Here is a 22083-nt window from a genome sequence, read left to right on the forward strand (position 1 = left end):
TGCCCCAGGTCAGGGGGATGCAGGGACTAAAGAATTGACTTCCTGATTGGCAGCTGAGCACTTAAAACACAGTAAGATTTATGACTCATGGCAATGCAACACAGTCTCAGTGAGGACATCTAAATCCTGCTGCTGCTTTCCCAACTTACCTATCACACAAGCTGGGAATACTGGGATAAATCCATGGTCTGTAGTAAGAACTGGCTGAAATTCCATGAAAGTGCCCACACAGTCCTCTCTGCCCCTTATTGCTTTAACTAAATTCGCAACTTGAAATAGGGATCTATTCAAGTCACTGATGCTGGGATGAGCAATGAGGGGGAAAGAGCAAATGTTTTTGGGATCAGGGCAGGGGAATATTGCTAGTGGAGTCAGACCTTCTCTTCCTGACCCTTTCCTTCCCACCAGCAATTGTTCTGCTCATGTTTTATCAAGGCATCATGTAAAGATGGACAGCAGGACTCAGGCCACCACATCTATCTGGTACCTGACCACCAGCTGCTGTTTTGTTCCCCTCCAATCCTGGCAATCCCTTCCTACCTCTGGTGTCCCTTCCCTGCCTGAGCTGCTGGAGCACAGCAACTTGATGTTTCCAAAGCATCACGCAGGAAAGGCTGGAAAAGCCAGCCTGAAATGGCTCTTCGTGTTCCAGCTCTGGTTGATTTATTCCTAATGAGATCGGCTCAGGGACAGGCAGCAGCCAGCAGTGCCTGGAGCAGGAGCTCTGCTTGCACCATAGTCGAAGCTCATCTTGGAGAAGGGTTTGGGGAACTGCCCCCCACAGGGCCCCCCCCGCTCCCACATCTCCATCCAAATAGCCGGGAAGTACAACGGGAAAAAGCCCTTCCTAACTCCTGCCTCGGGGCAATGCTTGTAGGCAGAAGGAAGAGCTGAAATCCTGAGGGAGAGGAGATACTCTGCTCCCTGTGCCATCCCACCCTGCTGCATCAGTGCCTTTCAGCCCTTTTTTCCCCTTACTCGGAAGAAAGGAAAAACAGGAGATAAGAAACAACCTGTTGAGCATTTAAATTTTAAAAACGCAATAAAATAATCAGAGAAAGCTTCCACATACCAACCGCTGTCTCTAAAATTATTTTAGCACAATTCTTTAGCCTCAGGGTCTGCCATGTTTTAAAAAATCCGTTTTCTTTCTAATCTTCATAGGAAAAAAAACAACTTTAAAAATTCATTTTGGCTCTATACATTTGCTCCTTCCTCTTTTTCTCTGTTTCATCTTTTCCTGCATCATTTACCTTACTATGACTCTTTCTCCCTTCCTCCTCCTCTCTTGTACAAGAATTCACCTCTTCCTTTTTCTTTCCCACCACTTCTCCTGCGTGGCTTTCTCTCCCCTGACTTTTTGACCATGTGCATCCAGGCCAGTGTTCTCTGCTCCCAACCACCTGCCCACCTCCATCCCTTCCCTCCTACTGCTTCCTCCACCAAAAATTCTCATTTACACCTCTCCCATATCCATTCCCAGCACTGGTCTGTCTTCACTGTCTTCCATGTACGGCTGACTTTGAGGTCCTGGGATCACTGATGAGTGTAGGCTCCTCTCCCAGCTGAGCCCATCCATGCATCCAAGCTCTGCCCAGCTCCTTCCCTTCTCACCCTCCACACCACAAGACACCTAAAATCTATTGATCACCCTCCTGGGCTTCAGGCTGATATGGGAAGTATCAGAGAGCAGAAGGAATTTGAATGAGGGAAGATTTATGACACACCAGCAGCTGTTGGCACGGGGAGGCAGAGGGGAGAGGGGCGAAGAAAAGCACTTTATTTTTCCAAAGTCTCGCTCTTAACACTGTGAAATTGGGTTTGGCCTCCCCCCTACCCCAGCCTGAGCAGCATCCACCACCCTGCTCCTCTGCATCCCAATGCCTGGCTGGCTCCGACCAGGAACGCCAGCGCTGGAGGTGTGTTAATGGGTTTGATCTTCCCAACGCTGCTGCCAGCCACAGCAGCACTAAATACAGGCAGCAGGAGCACAGGGCAAATTAAGTATGTTGCCCAAATCACACAGTATTTCCCCAATCTTCCCACCATCCCTTCCTCCTTGCTCCAGGAATGTGGCAAGGGCCAAGGTTTTAGTAAAGCAGGCACCTGGATGGGATTCCAGCCTTGCACACCAAAGCTGCCATTGAAAATAGGGGTGTGAAATGGCTTCGAGGCGAGAATCTTGCCAAATTTAGCATCCAGCAGCCTGAATCCACAAGAGGATGAAAAGTCTTGATGAGATTGAATAAGCAGGGATACCTCACATCTCTTCACACGCTGTTCTAAATAGTAAAGGATTTAATTGGCATAGAGATTTAAAGAGGAAGTTTGTAGATTTCCCTGACTGTATGAGCACCCTGGCTCCTTGGTAGATCATCTCCACTTATTAATTCCTTTACTTCCAGACCCACAGATGTTATTCTGGCATCCAGGAAAACCAGCAAGTCAGATCAAACCAGAGCATGCTGTTTATTCCCCGTGTCCCCACTGAACTGGAGACACTGATGGGGTGGCTAGGGAACGCGAACACACCCAGATTCCCAACTCCATGAGGTGCAACACCCATCTCAGCTGCCACAGACGGTGGAGAGCCACCATTTATCTGAGCAGAGGTGTTTTTTCCCCAGCTTTACCTCTCTGTCCAGGGGCTGCCTGAGCCACACGACACCAGTGACGCTCTCCACGGCAAAGAACCGACTGGCCTCCTCCCCGACCACCCCGAAGACCAGCGGGTCATTGTCCAGGTCCCGGGCCAGCAGCTGAGTCACTGAGGAACCTGGGAGAGACAGAGAGGAAAGAAATCCTGAGCAAAACAAGGCAGAGAAAAAGAAATCCTGAAAACATCCAGCTTGTCAGAGATCAGAGGTCTGCAGAAGACCTGGAATCACGCCCATGACGCTCCAGTGTCTCAAGAGGAGTCAGGCTGTGCATGGTCTGACTGTTCTGCCTAGCACAGATCGTCTCCCTCCTTGCCTTCATCAAAAGAGAAAGTCAGCCCAGTTCAGCCCTGGCACTAGAGATGGAGGATCCCGCACCTCCTCTGGGTAAGCCCTAAACAGCCTCCCTCACACTCTCACCTGCCAAGGGGCACCACCAGCAGGTACAACAACAGAAGCAGGGGACAGCCACCACCCCTGGAGCCTCATTTCAGCTGCACAAGAACCTCCTCAGATCATTCTGGGCCTCTCCATGACACTTCTGTGTGCACTCACAGTCTGCCATGGCTGGCTGACCACGGGGGGCTGCCTATTGTCCCACCCAGCTGCTCTCTGTGCCTTCCCCAGCAGGATGGGGGAGAAAACAGGAGGAAAAAAGCTGGTGGGTAGAGATAAGGATGGGAGATTCCCTAGGATGCCTGGCCTTGAGGATGCGATTTCTCCTTGGCCACATGGATTTGGGGATGGGGGACACAGTCTGTGTGAGCCACCTTTGGCAGTACCAGAGCACTCCACGCCCCCAGGTCACCTGGCCAAGGAGAACAGATGCCCAAATTTCATCCAGCTGGGAAGGGAAGTGCAGCTCCAGCAGACCAGAGGGCAAAAGCAGCAGCACAGTTTGGAGAGCAGAGTGAGCCGGGCAATTCCCGATCAATTGGTGCGACATCAATCACAGCAGAAATAATGGAAAAATCCGATATGAGATTCCATTAATAAAGAATTAAACTATAGGAACATAATTAATGCCAGACGTGATTTTGTGGAAAATAGAGCTTGTCAAACAAACCTGATTTTACTCTTTGATGAGATTTCAACCTTGGCAGATAAAGAAGAAATAATAGAATTCTGTAAGGCATTTGGCTTTGCCCTGTGTGACTTTGTGATTAAAAATTTAGTGCCCCACGACATCGATGAAGCACATTTTGAGTGAGGACCCAGCTGGCCTGGCAGGTCCCAAGGCCACCAACCTCACTGGGGACATACCAGTGTGATGTAAAACTGCTGTTGGTACAAACTCGGGTGACAGCATGGCAGATAACTGGGAGGACCCAGCAGCCAGGTGAAGCCCTCGGAAATTTGGGCTCGTTTGGTAAAAAATTATTTTTACAACCCTGCTCCAAGCGTCCTCAAAAGGCTGGAGGGCCACAGCTGCAGAGGAGAACATCCCAAAGCCAGCCCTTCTGGCAGGACTGGGGATCCAAGCATGCAAGGAGCCATTCCACGCCCCACCTGGAGAGCCACAGTGCTCTTGCAGAAGTCAGGAATGGTTTTTAGGTTAAAAAGCTGGTTCTGCCAAGGCTGCAAATCTACAAGCTGCTTGCCTGGCTGCATCGCCTTCAGGACTGGACGCAAGAGGAAGCCATAAAATTTCAAGAGCTAGCAAAAATGCTTTTCCCTTAAAAAAAGGCTTTAAAATCTTGAACTGCCTCATCTATGACTAAGAAGAGTGAGATGACTCAGGCCATCTCGAGCACATCCATGGAGAGGACAAAATGTGATACTAAGCAATGAGCGCGAAAGCACGGCAGGATTCAGTGCCCAAACCGGACAAATTCCTATTTGGAGGAGGAATAGCAGATGTTTTAAAAAGAGCAGCTAGAATTAACCACTGGGAAAAAAACATTCCTTCCACCAACAGGTGCAAGTGAGTGATGGGTCACAACCAAAGACACTTTGGATAAAGACAAAAACAAGTGGTTTTATCCCAGCCTGCGATCAGAGTGTTCATCTGCAATGTTCTCACCTCTTCAGTGCAGCCAACCCCATAGATACAAAGATCCTAAGCTTTCTCAAACCTTGTAGCCCTGATATAAAACAAGGCAGCAGCTTGATTTTATGCTGGAGGATGTTCAAAGCCATCCTTAGCAAAGGTTTCCTTGCCCCAAGGAAAAAGGAAGACACTCAGTCTCCATGGCAGTGAAAGCCAGTAACCAGGGCAAAATAAATCCAGGATCATGCCTCTTTATTCTGCCCAGTCTAACAGGAGAACAGACTTCCACCCTTTACATCCCATTCAAAAAACCCAGATCAACAAGGCACCTGCATTTCCCTCCAGGATGGGAAATATTTCAAACTCCAAAAGGTCTTGGTTGCATCTTTGGAAGGGAAAGGATCTTAAAATTCCTGCTGAATAGGAAAACCATGTGCCACCCAGTTTTAATCATATTTGTGGTTTGCGTGTTGCAAACCCAGTCGTACCAATAAATAAAAAAATAAATCAACAAGCAAACATTTAACTCTTCTCTCTTTGCACTGCAACAGCCTCCAATGGTCAGGGAATTCAGCTCCTAAATTCAGGACAACCTGGACAAGGAGGCAAGGCATTTCTGGGCAGAGCACATCATCGCACCTCCATTTCTTGCTCCTGCCAGTCTCTGGAGTCAGATCCTTGGGAAATAAGGATCCTCAGGGCTCGACCACCCTCTGCTCTGAAAAGAGTGAAACCAAGGACAGATTCCTCAACTTCTCTGTGCTTTTGTTAGTCAAGAAGCTTCATTAGAATGTAGATAGGGACAGCTCAGAACCAGTATGAGCTGTGCTATAGCAGAGGAAAATTCCATCTTAAATAGACCCTCCCAAATGAGGCACCAAAACCTAAGAGCTCTTTCACCCTTTGCCTTACCTCCCCGTCAGGCAGTAATCACCATGCTACCTTCAGAGCACCAGAAAAAAAGAAGTATCACAAATGTATAAAATACAGATCAAAAATAACAAATTAAATAGAAGATAATAAGAAACAGCCCTGAAATGAGAAATGAGCCTTCACAATTGTTTTGCCCCAAGTTTTTTCCAAGTTTTACCCCAAGGGAATGCTAAGTTTAGGAGTGTGGTATTAAACCTTCACCACTTTCACCACCACGACAAAAGTTTGTACAAGTTACCTTCCACCAATTTCTTCAGCACCAATTTATTGTATTTACTGATTTTATCCCACTTTCTTCCACCCCTCATCAGGGAGCAGAGGGTCCTGCCTGCACAGGGCACGCAGAGCCAAAACAGCAGCACATCTGCCAGAAGCCCCTCTCAGGGCTCTCACAAAGAAAAGCACCTTCCCACCTGTCCCCGGGGTCGTGCTGGAGATGCTGCCCAAGCCTCCTTGAGCCCAAGCACCAACCTGGCTCCAGCAAGGGCTGAGGAAACAGGGACAAATTATCTTTCTGCAGTACAAAGTTACAGGCTCCATTTGTTTCCTCTCAGGAATCAGACAGGGCAGTTAAGTGTCTTGATTTCACCAGATAATCAGAATTTATCTTGTCTCCTTTTGCCTCCTTTTTCTCCATCACAGCTACTTCTCCCTCTTTCTCACACATACACAGATTTTCTTCTTTCTCCAAGTCTTGAACTTTGATTGACCTCGGGAGCTTTTCTTTTTTTTTGGCTGTTGTTTTCTTCCTGATTGGATTTTATTATATTTTTTTTAGGTTTAGCTGTTTTATGGGGGCTACTTTTGCATCCCATTGAGGAGCCCTTGTCACAGCACCTTGCTCGCAGCTGGAAACCTCTGTATTTTTCTTTGCCCTTCCGCTTTGCCAAAGAGGAAAGGGGGAAAAGGGGTCGCACCTCAGTGATCCATCTCCATTGGTTTTGCTTTCAACAGGAGGACGAGAAGGGAGAAGAAATAAACTCTCTGGAACTATTCTAGAGCTCCTGGAAGGTTTTGGAAGTGCAGAGCCCCAGGGGCAGGGAAAGAGCTGGTGGATGAAGAAGCTGCCTGAGCAGGATGCTGACCCAGACCAGCAGGAATGGGCTGGGGTGGGATAGAGGGCACTGGGATCCAACAGAAGGGGCAGGTTTCTAATTAATTGCTTAATAAGCTTCTCTCTTAAAAGGTCTGATTCATACCCAAGTGGAGTTAATAGGAATGTCTGCAATAGCTTTTGGCCTCAAGACTTCAGGCATCAGCTACACTTTAATATAAAAAGTATTTTAATCCTGATTTTAACAACCATTGCCAGTCTCCCCCCTCCTGAGCTCTGGCTCATATGTGTGAGCACAGTCACTGCATTTTGGCTCCTCCATCAAGGTCACAAACTGGCACAGGGAGCCCTCAGCTATTCTTCAACTCCTTAAACCAGCAGAAAGTTAGTTAAAAATCATTTTAGTAACCCCACCCTTACACAAAGGCCATCACCACACTTTACTTCCACAAGTAGCTGCCACCACATTTCCTTGGCTCCCCTTCTTCCCTGTGAGGGAGATGGGACAAACAAGTCCCACCCCTTCTCCCAGCAGCCCTAATTCCCCACCTCAGCCACCCCAACACCAGCATCTCCAGTTAGCCCAGTTAATCTCAGCAGCCTGGCCTCTGACATGCTCAGAGGCAGCATTTGATGGATTTGATCTTGAAATTCCAAACCTGTTTTTCTCATTTGTCACCTGCTCCCTTTTTTTTTTCTTTGCCTCTATTTCATTTTCTCTTTCACCTTTCAGGGAAAAAAAAAAAAAAGAAAGAAAGAAAGAAAAAAAAGAGGAATAGAAAGCCCTTCTATAGATATTTTCCCAAAGATTTTGAAAAGCAGGAGGACACAGGAAATGGGAGCTGTTCCCATGTTGGGAATGAGGCTTCATTAATTTCCTGGAGGGGACGAAGCCAGAGCTGGGGACAGTGTGCCCAGAAGACCTGATGTGGAAGGGACAACTCCAGCACAGGAGGGCAACCAAAGCACATGAGGGCTCAGGAAATCTCTTGCCAGCACCAGGGTCTCTCCACCTCCATTCCTGCATTCCCTGGGTGAACCACATTAGCAAAACTCCTGCCACACAACCCATGCTGAGTGTAAACCCTTGCCAATACCACCCAGCTATGCTCAGGGGCACCTAAAGGCACATCACAGATCCCCAGGTGAGCCACTCATCCCAAAGCAGGTGTCTGGTAGCTCATTCCATAAGCACAGCCTCAACAGATACTCTCTGACCTCCTTCTTAGAATGGGTGCAACCACTTGAGCCAAAACTTTCCAGAAGGACTCAGCCAGGAAAGTTTCCATTCCTAAAATTCAAGCCAAGCTCAATGTTACACATTCCTCTTTCCAGGTGCTGATGGGAAGCATCAGCTCCTCCGCCACGGCTGCCTCCACTCCAATCACTGCACCGCGAGCCAAAAAGGGCAGGGAGACACCAGCACCTTGTTAAAAGGCTCTCATAATAAATAACCGAGAAAAGAACAATTTCTGCCATCAGAAAAAGAGGGGTTTTTCACCAATGGTGTGAGGAAAAAGCTTTGGACCAGCTGGTCCAGGAACCACAAGCTGCTGTCATGTGCGGAAGGGAAAGGAGCCAAACACAGAGGTGACAGGAAAGAGGGAAAACAAATCTGTGCAGTCAAAATCATTTCTGATGGAGTTTGTCAAGCTGGGAAGTGAAAGGCACAGCAGAAGAGTTTTTCCTGGTTCCTCAGATGCTCCAAGACAGAGCCTGTAATTTCTCTGCTGCGTTTAGTTATTTAAGTGGGGAGTCAGTGTGGAGGCAGAATCCATAAGCAGAGCTGACAGCCAGTGGTAAACCTCAGAGAGAGGCACTGCCTGCCTTCCACCCCCAAGCTCTCACAGAGGTGTGTTTAAAGCTGTTTAAGAGAGAGCAGCAGCAAAGAAGAGCCAAGCATTCACATTTACAGAGGGCTTCTTTGGTTTGCTCAGAACTGAGCACTTTGGTTAACTTTATAACACAAATAAGAAGAGGAAAAATACAAAAATATCAATGGCATGTTGAAATTTCTTAACACTATCATTAAAATAAACAGAATTCCCGAGGCTCTCCAGGCAGATGCTGTGTGTGCAGTCCCTGGCTGCTGGCATACACCCAGGCAGAGAAGTGGCACCCTCCCAGCTGAAGTCAACATCTACCCTGACACGACAGAGTAATTGCCCTCCATCAGCCTTCAAACAGGTCTTACAGCAGCACAGGTATCACACAAGCTCTCCAAACGCACTTTAAATGCATGGCTTCATGCTGGTGCTGTGTCTCTGCAGTGCCTGGAAAGGCTGAGGGAGATGGGGCTATTCAATTTGAAGACGAGAATCTGAAGAAGAGAACCTTCAAGAACCTTCCAATGCCTGAATAGGCTCCAAGAGATCTGGAGAGGGAGTTTGGACAAGGGATGAAGTGACAGGACAAGGGGGAATGGCTTCACACAGACAGAGGGTGATTTAGATTGGATATTAGGAAGTTCTTCTCTGTGAGGGTGATGAGGCCCTGGCACAGGTTGCCCAGAGAAGCTGTGGCTGCCCCTGAATCCCTGGAAGTGTCCAAGGCCAGGCTGGACGGGGCTGGGAGCAACCTGGTTTAGTGGAAGGTGTCCCTGCCCGTGGCAGGGGCTGGAATGAGGTGATCTTTAAGGTCTCTTCCAACCCAAACCACTCCAGGATTCTATGGATGGAGATGACATCCCTTGCTTACTCACTGGCACCTCTTTGGGGTGGAGACAGGGGTTTATTAACCAAAACTCTCCAACCAGGCTGGGGTATTGCTGCCAAAATCACTGATGCACCTTAGTATTGCTGTGGTATATCCAAACCTGCCTGGAAAAAAGGGAATAAAAAAAATGCTTGTCCCTGGGCAATCCCCTGAGCAGCAGCATTCCAGGTCCTTTCTCCCTGCCTGCTCCGGCTGGGATCCAGCAATTCTTGCCTTCTCTGTCACTACAAAACCCACAGGCCTTCCCTGGGACGAGGGAGAACATGGAGAATTTTCAGAAACTGAATGGGCTTTTATTTCCTTTTGTCTGGGAAGGAATAGACTGCTTCAGTATAAAAGAGGGAAGTAAATAAAATCGCATCAAATAAAACACCGGAACACCCAGGAGATAAAATAAGAAAAGAAACGTGTAAAAGGAGGAGTTTGGGTCTGTTAAGATATTTCCGGTGAAAAAAGGGTTCCAGCACTTAAAAAAACCCCTTAAAAATAATTTCCTCTCCAAACTGCCTGGGAGCCTCATAATTACCAGCAATGATCACAGACCCATTCATTTGATCCTAAAATTAATACATCATGTTTGGAATGATATAGCATTAATTTATCACAAGATTTATGAAACTTGTACTTTTTTTCTAATGAGTTTTATGCAAATTTTGCTCCATCCATTGTTTGCACCCTTAAAAAAAATAAAAATTTCCCTCACAGGAGCTGCTTTGTCAAAAAGCCTCATTCACTTTTATTGATATCTGTCCTTCTCTCCTCATCCCCACAACAGGAGGGGGAAGGAGAGGAGCTGGCTCCAGCCTGGATGTGGTCCTGTTCCCAAGGCACAAGCCATGAGCTCTGCATGTGAACCAACCATTCAAGGCACTTGGTTTTAAACTATTTTTAAAGGAAATTAACTGGTGGTTCACTCACACCTTTGTCTGAGAAGGGTCAGAGAAGAAAAAGAGCAGCAGGGAACTGGGAAATTGAAGTATTTAGACTTCCCACAGTGGAAAGTCCATGTTTGGTAAACTTTGAGAATAAATACAAAAGGTGGGAGGGAGGGAAGCATTAGCACTGAGCATCATGGAGTCATAAAGGGGGGAATCCCACAAGATTCATTTAATATTTTATGGCAGAGCTGTAAATGCACAAGATGCCCCATCACCTCAGTAAAGCACTCAATGTAGTGCCTTACAAATCCTGAATTTTCCCAAAGATCAGGGCAATTCTTCGGAGCACTGGGAAGATGGTACAAAACAGACAGGACCATTTCCAATTCAAGCACAGCAGGAATATTTATTTCATTCTTGAGCACTGCCAACTGGAAATCAGACTGTGATCTTCATCAATACCCACACACCTCCCAGGAGGCCGGGGAAAGGGAATTCTGGAAAAAACCTAAATATCAGGCGCAGCCTTACTCCTCGGAGCTGCCTCCAGTGACTACTGACAACTATTCGTAGAGGGGTGTGAGAAGGCAGAATGAACTGGAAAAGCAAAGAAAAATATAAATCTGGGGTCAGCAGAAATATCCCAGCATCACCTGGGGGCTTTTAAAACTGGCCTGGAAAAGCTGTTAGCAAACCAACCCTGGCATAGCCCCAGCAGCACTGGCTGGAGGAGACCCAAACCCCAATTTTGGCAGCTCTGGGAGAGGAGGGTGCTCCCCACCTCTGAAGGCAAAATCCATTCCCTCTGCATGGCCAAAGACTTCCATGAGCACTGCTCCACATCCATGCCTGTCTCCAAACAACCTGAACACTTGGTACACCCTCCCCACTGACTCCTCAAGGAAAGCCTGGCTAATGCAGCCTTGATTAACATATCTGACACAAAGTTTAAACCCTAAATCCATAGAATATCCTTTTCTAATTAACTTTTGAAATCAGAAACAGCCCAGAAAGAACAAGGAGTATTTCCTGTGTTCCTTCCTGCCTTCTACCCAACTCCCTCCAAAATGTTCATTTTTTAACTAGCTCTTAGATCAAAGGAAGCCCTGTCACAGGTCCCAGTGTGCAGGGAAACAACATCCAGCCTCCCTGGCAAGTTAGAGCCAAACGTGGGAGAAGGATTTGTACCACAGAACACAGCAATCCTACAAGTTTCATGAAAATACTGGCTACGTTAAGGAAAACTCAGAGTTCCTCCTTAGGAATATATGCAACACTTTTTTTTTTTTTTTAAAGGCATGGTTGACAGCTGTCCCATCCGCATGGAATTATTATAGAATGGAAAGACCTTGTTCCATCTCCCTGCCATGGGCAGGGACACCTTCCACTATCCCAGGCTGCTCCAAGCCCCATCCAACCTGGCCATGGACATTTCCAGGAATCCAGGGGCAGCCACAGCTTCTCTGGGCACCCTGTGCCAGGGCCTGCCCACCTTCTCAGGGAAAAATATCATAGTATCATATAAACTGAGCCACAGTGTGCCATCAAGGCAGACAAGATGCTGCTATCCCGCCCATAAAAGGGGGCCCAGAGAAGGTGGAAGCCAGAGTGTTACAGTGTCCAGAGACTACCAACCAGCTCTGCTGACGGAAACCAAATCCTGGCTCCAGGGATTAATTTCTACTTAGTGGATGCAATAAACCAACAGGAGTTCCACTGAGATCTTTGAGATGGGGGTGAGCTCTCCTCAGCTTGGGAAAACAGGGGTACACACCCACTGCCATCTCCCCCATCAGTACAGAAATCAGGAGGGCAGAGACCAGAAGATGCAGCTGACCCACAGCCCTTGAGTTCAGTGCTTCTCTTTGGCCTTATCTCACTTTCTAGAAAGGCACCAGGGCAAACAGGAGAAGAGCAGAACCCCAGAAATCTATTTAATGAGGTGCTTTGCTACTTGGTGTAAATAAATTATTTATGAGTAAGGTGACACATGCAGTATTTTGCATTTTAGCCAGGCTAGGTAACACAGCTTTGTGTTAATTAGAAAAGAGAAGCTGTTCTGCAATTAATATGAGGTCGGAGATAAAGCTCATTAGGTTGCAATGCCCATGGAGCAGGTCTCCCAGGACTGCAGGACACCTGTGGGGTGAAGACACCCCCAGAACTGTAAGGCAGGGACATTAGCAATGCTAATGGAGAAGTCATGGGATGCTCTGAGTTTCTAGGGACTTTTAAAGGCCTTCTAGTCCAAACCTCCTGCCATGGGCAGGGACATCTTCAGCTAGACCAGGTTGCTCAGAGCCTTGTCCAACCTGACCTAGGAATAAAGCACTGAAACAAGGTGCCCTGGCCCTGCTAAAAGTCCCACTGCTGAACTGCTTCCTCCACCAGCAGCCCTGTCAAGCTGAGGAGCTGATCAATATGAATGGGGGAAAGAGAGGAAAAAAAGCCAACAACAAAACAAACCCGTCAGCAAATTACACTTGCACAAGTGAAGGGATTCATTCACGTCTTGTTTGAAATTCATCTGCGCCTCACAAAAGCTGAAACATCCCCGAGGCTCTCAGTCTCACAGGGAATACAAACCCTTTCGTGCTACAGCTTTTGCCTGCGGCCCAGCTGCTCTGCTCTCTGAATGGTTCAGGGGAACAAAAATATAGCCATCCTCAGCCCAAATATCAGAGGGTGCTTTGCTCCAAAACAGGATTTGGTACAGGCATCCAAGTCCCAAAGCCACAGGAAATGGTACCAGCGGTCAGGTTTTTGCCTGCAGATCTCAGATCCATGAGTGAACTGGCCTTGGACTGTCACCATAACTCTCTGAGGTTTCAAAACATGTGCTGGGTGATGAATTCTGCCTCGTTATAATGAAGACACAGTGAATCCCTTCCTGATTTACCTCTCCAGAGTTGAGTTAGCACCTCCTGATCTTCAAGATACAGCTGCAGTAAAAGCAGGACTTGAACAAGAGAGCAGGAATTAGAAACCCAAGGCAGACAGTTTTGGAAAGGTTACATTTCCTGCTTCTCTTCCTCCTTGGATCATAGAGTTGTGGTAGGGTTTGGGTTGGAAGGGACCTTAAAGGCCACTTCATTCCAACCTCCCTGACATGGGCAAGGAGGCCTTCCACTATCTCAAGTTGCTCCAAGCCCCATCCAACTTGGCCTTGGACACTTCCAGAGATCCAGGGGCATCCAAAAGGAAAGCAAACAAAACTTTTAAGAGAACCAAGAGAAACAACCAGAGACTTAGAAGTCTCTCCTCAAAGGTGACGGCCTGAGAAATACACGCAGCCCATCAACCCAACTCCTCCAGGCACAACCCAGCTCCTCAGGGCTGGCAACGACTGTCACAACTCAGACAGAGCATTTCCTCCCCTGCCTCCCTCTTTGTCCCTCTGAAATGCCAAAGAGGAGGTGGGGGGAGACTTGGCAGGTGGTGCCTGGATATGTGAGGCAGGAGCTTATCTTCGTCCCCACCACGGCACCGCAGTAAATTGCTTGTTGATAAATGAGGCTATTTAGGAGCCGGTGGTGCCAGCACTGAGGTTATTAATGATGCCGACGTAGAGAGACATTTAAGAGTGGCCCCACGTCCCATTGTCCCCTCGCCTGTGAGTAATGGGGCACTTCTGCCACAGGGCTTCACAACCAGCTTGGGCTGTTTAGCAACAGAAACAAAACAAGGCCTAGGGAAACGGATGGAGAGCGCTGGACTGATGACTCCAGTGTGCTGACAAAGCCAAGCTCCTCAGAGAGAAGTTGGGCAAAACTCCAGTCTTTAGATGGAATTAAACTGAACCCGGCGACCAAGGCTCTTCTACTCATCCCTATGTGCTCTCACCAGCCACACACAGAACCTTGTTCTCTCAATCTATGGTCCTGTGCAGCAAGCCCACCCCAAAACCAGGGAAAAGCCAAATCACAACAGCCTCAACTGGAAGCAGCAGCAGTCCAGCTGTACTTGGCAACACATGGCACACCCTGGAGCACTGTGAGGGTGATATTTGCTGAAGCCTGGGAGGCTTTCACAGGGCCATTGCCTCACTTTGGACATCACAGATGTTTAAACATGGTCACGAGGACAATGAGTGAGAAATAAAGAGGCTGTTTATTGCAAGAGGAAACCTTGGAACAGAGCTCCACAGTGGCTGCTGGGAGAGCGAGGCAGAGCGTGCAAGCACACAGCTGTAAACTTGTTTCTGAGTTAATATACCCACGAGTGTTTTTCTTTTCCTATGAAAGCATACTCTTCTGCAAACAAACATCTGGAGAGCTCTGTTACAGCTGGACCATTATCCCCAGTGACTGGAGCATTCAATTAATTTAGCCTTTCTCATTTGCGAGTTATCTGCAAATAGACTTGGGTTTACAGGAATTTATTTGTTATTTGAATGTATTCAGTGAATGGTTTATTAAAAGCATATTTCAGGCAAAGGATTTCTCACTAATTGCTCCTACAACTGTTGCTCTGAGTGCTGGCAACTGGCAGCTCACCCCACATAAATGGTCACTGTGGTCAGGTGGGAATGCCTTTGCATGTTGATGGAATGTAATCTACCTCTGGAAAGAGCTTTCCAAGGGTTTGTGGAAACACCTGCACAAAAACATATCCTCATGCAAAGGCATAGCATCCAGCCTGCCTCAATTTCCTGAAAAAGCACAGAAGAGCTTCTCCTGAAGCTATCACAAAGAGAACAAGAGCGGGGTTGAACACCAGAATTGATTGACTTTAGGCAAAAAAACACCAAAAGCATCTCTCAGTCACTTCCACAGCACCTTGCAAGAATCCATGGGGCTCCTGATTCAGGATCCCCCCTGCCCAGGTGCCCTTTGTCTCAGAACTCCAGGAAACACTTGCTGCAGGAGATTCATCACAGCCGCATGAGAGAACAGGGTGAGAAGGGAAGCAGTGAAGGGCTATTTCCAAGACTGATGTAATCCCTTGGGCATGCAATGAGCCCAGGCTCCCCCTTGACAGTGTACTACAAACTGTAGCTTATACAGTACCTGTGACATGTCTGAAACCACAAATCCTCCTGCAGGAGCAGTTCTAGTCTTCTACTAGACAGGACAAGGGGAAATGACTTTAAACTGCCAGAGGGCAGGGTTAGATGAGATATTGGGAAGAAGTTCTTCCCTAGGAGGGTGGAGAGGCCCTGGCACAGGGTGCCCAGAGCAGCTCTGGCTGCCCCTGGATCCCTGGGAAGTGTCCAAGGCCAGGCGAGATGGGGCTGGAAGCAGCCTGGGATAGTGGAAGTTGTCCCTGCCCATGGGAAGGGGTTGGAATGAGATGGTCTAACCCAAACCATTCCAGGATTCTATGATTCTCCTGGCCAAGGTGACCAGTGAGAGCCTGGCTTCTCTTTCTGCAGGCTGGGTCAGAGCTGCAAGGGGTGGCTGAGCCTACACACCCCTCACCCAGTGTCCAGATCAGCCAGCGCTCAAAAGAACCTCCCTCCGTCACATGTAAAACCAAATAACATTTTCAAATCCAAACTGAACACAAAACTTCATGCTAAATCCCAGCTGCTGGATTGTTTGAAAGCAAAAAGAAAGCAATCACTGAGGTTTCACAGACTGTTCTAAAAGTGGAAATTTATGAAGAGAAAAGTGATCCAATAAGTCACAGTTTTAGGCTTTTTTCTTTCAATTGCTCAGAGTGAACACTTTCAAAGCTTCTCTTTCCCCTGAAGCCCTGATTGAGGGAGAAATGGGGATTGACCACCAAATTCAGCATCTCCCTGCTACCTGTACACATCAGAGACTCCTGTTACCCAACAGCTGTCCCATACATTCATTTTTCCAGCCTCTTGGGACCAGCAGCCTCCACCTTCCATGCAAACCCAGCCTCTTGCACATTCGCAAGAGCTGAACCCTTCCTGTGCTATTTGACCATTTCTTGGACAAAGAAAACCCACCCTACTCTTTCCACTGATTTCCAGACTGAATCCACATCAGCCACTTGGCCCCTTGGCTCTGCTGAAGGACCTTATGGGTCTCCATAAGTGAGTCTTGGTGCATCACAGCAGAGATGAGCAATCCCACAGCCCTGGGGACACTGTCCCAGAGGCTGGCAATCCCCACAGCATGAGACACATCTAAAAACCTCAAAGAAAACTCCCAAATGAACTCAATCCACCAATCCAACCACACCACAGGCACTCCCTTGCAGTGTTCCTTTGTGAGCAGTGAGCTGCCATCAGCAAGAAATGCACCTCTTTTCCCCCTTCCCATTAAAAGAGAGCCATTCTTTTTTGGCTGTCCTTTATTCTAGCCCTTGTCCTTGGCAGGATGCAGACACGCTGGCCTAGGTAACTCCCATAAATTCCTCAAATTTGAGCTGAGATTATATCTGTGGTTATTAAAGAGTGATAATAAACCTTATCAATCAAGATCGAATGCAAAAGGAATAAGGGAAGGATTTTCCTAAGACTGAAAGTGCAAGAAATTCGTAACTAACTTAATACCTGTACCAATAACAGATCCTCATGATGAATCTACTTTAAAATCAGTTTGACTCTTTCCACAAGAAAAAAAGAGAAGAAAAGAGAGACCCTGGGGGTCTCAGCCCTGGCCCTGCATCTCATCATCCCAGATAATTCTCATGCAAAACTCCTGCTTCTCTTTCAACTCCACCTCTTGCCCACAACATAATCCCAGGCTCCTCAGGTTTTGGGATGCCTGTGTGTGCCCTCAGATGAGGATGTTGCCCCATCTGTCCCTCGTGTCCCCTCACAGATATGTCCACAGGCTCCCTGCAGCCTCCCTTCTGCCGTGCCTCCCAAATGACTGATGAGCCTGCATGTTGTTTTTGAACAGCTCACGTGCCAGGCAGGATGACAGACCTTGGGAACCTGGGCATTAATCTGGAGATTTATAGTCAAATCCGTCATGCTTGGGGAAGCTTTTTCCCCTCAAGAACTCTGCCTGAAGGTCTCTTTCCCTGGGCAATAAGCTCCAAGAAACTTTCTCCGCCACCTTGGCCCCCCGCAAAGGGAGAGCAGGGGAGAGGGACAGCCACCAGGTAATGTGCCCAGCCTCAGGGCACAAATTTCTTCCGTATATTATATATATTATCTATGTTTATATATTCTCCTCTCCCCACTGAGGCTGATGACATTCACAGGAGGAGCTGGTGAAGAACAAGAAGTCCAGATTTTAAGGGTGCAGTGAGTCTTGGAGCAGGCAGAGGGAAAACACCTTCTGGGAGCTGCCGTGGGCTGGGTGGCAATTTCAGGCCAACAGCTAAAAAAAAAAGGCAAATAAACCTGCCCAAGTCAGGATTGGCTGGGCAGCTGGGTAACAAAACTGGAGGCAAAGCTCACTGCGCACATGGATGAGAGCCAGGACTACCAGCAGTTCTGACCTGAAGCTCCCAGGACGCCCCAAAAGGATACTCTGGCTGAGACAGTATCCAAGAGAGGCTCTTCTCTGCACATCACTTTCCTGTGGGAGTTTCCCAGGACACGCCTAAAAGCCAAACCCCTTTCTCAAGGCCCCAGACACCCCAAACAGGAGGGCGTCTGTTACGTAAGATGCCTTGGGCAAGGCAAGAGCTCTTGTGTTCTCCTACAACGTGTCAGGATGGGCTGGTGGTGCACGTGCTGCTTGCGGCTTTGCCAGCAGAACAGATCAATTCCGACAAGGAAGACTCCTGAGGTTTATAGTCAGGGCAGTGCAAATAAAACCAATGAATCACCTATTCAGTCAATTTTAGCTATCCCTAACAATGAGCTGTCTGACAGCAGACCACAAATTTCTCTAGTGTATTCTCATTTAAAGCAGTAATCCCTGTGGATAATTCTTAGACTCTGGCTTGTTTAGAAAGCACAGATTATAAAGATGTTTCAGAGGAATACAATGTTCACCCTTTCTTCCCTTGTCTGAGCCGTCAGATCAAGTTTACAAGCCAAACAGGGATAATTCCAAATCAGAACTTCGCTTTCTGTTAGCACTGCTGGCAACATCCGTGGAATGCTCCTGCCTGCGACCTGTGTGGGAAGCTGACCCGCACAGCACCCAAGATATCTTCTTACAAAAATTCACTCCCCACAAATGTTTGCAACACTTGTCCAGTTTGTCACAGAATCAAAGACAAGAGAAAGACTCCCTAGAGCAAGTCACAAGACTATGGATGGTGACAGACTCACTGCTTCACTGATGCTTTCCAGGCTGGCTCGTGAGGATAAAAGGTATGGAAGGGAACAGGGATAAAACACACAATAAAGGCTTTTGAAATTCAAGAGTTTCAAGAGCAAACACTCCACTACACCTTTCCCTTCAGGACAATAGGCATCCTTTTCTTTCCCAAAGATTCCCCTTGCACATCCTTCCAAGCTCTTTTTCCACCTGCTGCACAGTACATCTCCCCATCCAGCTCCTTCCCTGTCTTCCCAAAGCATTCCCGTGTTCCAAGGAAGGCAGCAGAAGACCACACACACATTCCCACATCCCTGCAGACAGAAGCCACCCAGGTGACAAACACATGTTGGGCCAGGAACAAAGGGGGAGCAGAGAGGAGGCAGATTTGCAGGCTCTGATCCCAGGCACTTGACCCCCTCCTCTCCCACGTTATGGATGAGGTAAATTAGCTGTGACACCCATTAGCTGCAGCTCCTAATTAGTGAAAATTAATATTGGTTTTGATAGAAGTGTGGGCTGAAGCTCTCCCATGCAAAGGCATTATTGACCTTGTGTCCTGTTTAATAGCAAGTTGCACCACAGAAACTACTTTTCGTGGAGTCAACAGACTGCAGCCAACTCCCCCCCTCCCTCCCCCAGCTCCCTTTCCCTTCCCTATCAGCTCCAAGGGACAGATCCAGCCCCTGTCAGAGCACCCTCAGCCCCATGGGTACCTACACCCATCCCTGGCAGCACCCCAAGCCTCCCCATCCCTGGATGCACCCCAGAATCCCAAGCCCCATCTGACTGATGCCCCCCATCCCATTCCAACACCCATTGTCCCAAGAAACTCCAGACTCACCAGAGGAATTGCTTGCCACCACCTCTACTCACAGTTAAAAAGGAAAAATAAAGGGGAATAGCTGCAATGCAATGGCAGAGACCATTTAATACGAAACAAAATAGGAGCAGCATTCCTTGACCTCTGAGATCCCCGCCCTTGGAGCCTGGGAATACCACAGTGGCAAAGTAACAGACACCAGTAAAAACAAAAGGAAAACATTTGCTACCAAAGTTATGCCTAAAAACCCCACCACAGTGCATTATTCACACATTAATAACAATAAAGATGTCAGACTGTCAGATTAGAAGTTAATCTCACTCAGAGCACAATTAAGGATGCCATTATCCTACCACCTGGGGCCACTTGCACAAGGCAGGGGGTTTCATGGAAAACAGGGATGAGCCCATGCCTGGTGGAGCAGCTGGCCCAGCCCCACCTTGTCACTGCCCTCCAGCCAGGGCAGCATCTGACCCTGCATCTTGTTCAAAAGAGGCTGCATGCAGATCCATGACAGAGAAACTGCTTTTAAAGAGCACTCCTCCACTCCTGGGAGCAGCACCCCAATGAAAACTGTCCCTCTGCCCACCTGGGTAATACCACTGGATACAGGATGCAGGATACACAAAGAGCAAACCCAGACCACCTACAGTATTTGCTGATCCTGGGGTGAACTTCTGCTTCTGGGGGCTGGAGGGGGGAATATCACCACTGGAAAACAGCTTCTCCAACAGATTCCAGTTGATTTTACAGTGGGATGCTCATCAAGTACAGCAATTTTGGTCTTTGAAATGAACTAACCAGCAAAATAAAAAATACACCTTCAACTTACAACCTGGAATGCAAAAATCAAGCTCCTGGTTTAAAATCCATGGAGGCAGCAGCCTCCCCTCTCTCCTAGGGGACACCTTTTCCACCTGTATCTGCCAGAAACTGACTGTGGATCATCCCAGCACCAGTGAAACTCATTCTCCTGCCAGTGCTGTGTGAACTTTGAGGATGTTGCCAATTTTTATGGCTCTGTGAGACCATCCTGTTGCAGTGTGATCAAACCAGCTTGGATTTTTTTTCCCCCCCAATACAGAGCCTTAATTTCTGTTTCCCCCACCCCACCAAAGCAGGTGGGCAATGACTTCTGGATGATGCTCTCTGCAAGCCCTCACTCCCCACTCTGCACCTGATGGGAGTACAAACAATTTTTTCCAAGACAAAGAGCAACTTGCAAATCCAGGGAGATTATTTTTCCCCACCCTTTATGCCCCTTGGAAAGCTGCTGGGAGAGATGAGGAGACAGGACGATGCTTTCTGTGTGGTCCCCTCACCTCTTGCCTCACCATCCCACTACACATCAGTGCTCCTTTGCAGAGAAATGCTGTTTTATCCAGCAGGATGTGTTTAATTTGATGCTGCTGCCGTACGGGAAAAGGTGCATTTCCAGAGTCAGGGTTTTCTGCAGTGCTGTTACTTATTTTACAGTCCTCTGCCGCATCTTGTTCCTTCCCCTCTATTTCCCAAAATCATTAGTAACAACCATTAATCTCTGCCTGGGAGGATGCTCCGCGCTTCTCTCCATACCCCAAATTGTTCGTCTCCCTTGGACTTTCTATATTTCAAAATCTTTTTCCCCCTCTTATTTTCAAATTAACTGCTTGAAACCAAAATAGCAGAGCAAGTAAAGCCACCACATCACTGTTTATGAAAGGATATTACGTTCCATGACACCAGCTCTCACCTCAAAGCTAATAATCAATTAGAAAGGAAAAAGAAACAGGTTTCTCTGTATTCAGGTACCAAATCACCCTCCTAATTGCTCACAGGCAGCAAGACAACCTCCGTGATACAATACCAGAGCCTCGACAGAGCAGGCACCTGACAAAGCCATGCAGATGAATGGAATAAAATTGAGTTACTAACCATTAAATGTCAAGTGTTTGAAATCTTTCCCCCTCGTGTACCCAGCAATATTAATAAATCTTTAAGAGAGGGAGCACACGGAGCTTTTTCACTGCTCTGACCAGCGCTGCAAACGGAACAGATGTTTTCATGGAGTTGTCCAACAACGCTTTCTTCCCCCCCCCCCCTCCCCAAGTGGTTACAGTTAATTTAAAAGGCATCAATGTACCCGAGCAGTTTGACAGGAGGAACCTATTTATTAACTCCCCCTGCCAATCAAGCACATTAAGCCATTCAAAGGCAGGAGGGTGCATCAGCACACGCCAGCAATAAATCAGTTTAAAAGCCAGAAGACCGGGAGGGGATGGAGTCATACAACAACACTGAGGTGACCCACGCTCCCCAAAACCATGGAACACATGATAAAACAAGCTTCCCAAGAGGTGGCCCTGCCACCCAGGCAATCAACACAGCACACCATGTACCAACAGCCCGGCCCCACACAGAGGATGCTCACCGGGACAGCGGCAGGTTCCTGCCCAGGCGCTTCCCAACAGCAGGAGCTGCATTCCTCAGTCTCAGCACCATGGCATGTATCTACATTGCCAGAAGGGCTCTCTTCTGCCTGCCTATTCCCATACTGGAATGCGGCAGCTTTCCATAATGGGGACTCAACTAAGTAAATTCTTCACGTTTTAATTGCTCGGATGACTTTGATGAGCGTAAAAAGAAGCTGGACCTTTCTGAACTCTTTGTTGTTTGTTTTTTTTTTTTTCCCTTGGCGTTTTTTCGACTTGTTTTACATCAGTAAGCAACAACCACCAGCTGGTGGTGGTGGTGGCATATAGTCTGAATTCTTTTTTCTTAAAGGACTTCCACAGTGCCCAATTATAGAAAGTTTTAACTGAAAGGGTAATTTTTTTACTAGTCTGGAAATTCTGTAGAAAGAGACATTTCTCTATAGAAGATGGTATTATGGAATGATTTGGGTTGAAAGGT

The 22083-nt window shown here is 47.6% G+C and overlaps 1 protein-coding gene across 11 annotated transcripts in view; it reads right to left on the reverse strand.

Annotated features, from left to right (window-relative positions):
* CDH23 (cadherin related 23) overlaps window positions 1–22083 on the reverse strand; it is a 181927-nt gene that overhangs the window by 139468 nt on the left and 20376 nt on the right. For all 11 annotated transcript variants that reach the window (XM_019286531.3, XM_019286532.3, XM_019286530.3 and 8 more), the window contains one exon: window positions 2634–2776. In XM_019286531.3, coding sequence (XP_019142076.3) covers window positions 2634–2776 — 143 coding nt within the window. The remainder of the gene's footprint in view (window positions 1–2633; window positions 2777–22083) is intronic.

The sequence above is a fragment of the Corvus cornix genome, chromosome 6 (assembly GCF_000738735.6).
Source record: "Corvus cornix cornix isolate S_Up_H32 chromosome 6, ASM73873v5, whole genome shotgun sequence".
Taxonomy (NCBI): Eukaryota; Metazoa; Chordata; class Aves; order Passeriformes; family Corvidae; genus Corvus; species Corvus cornix.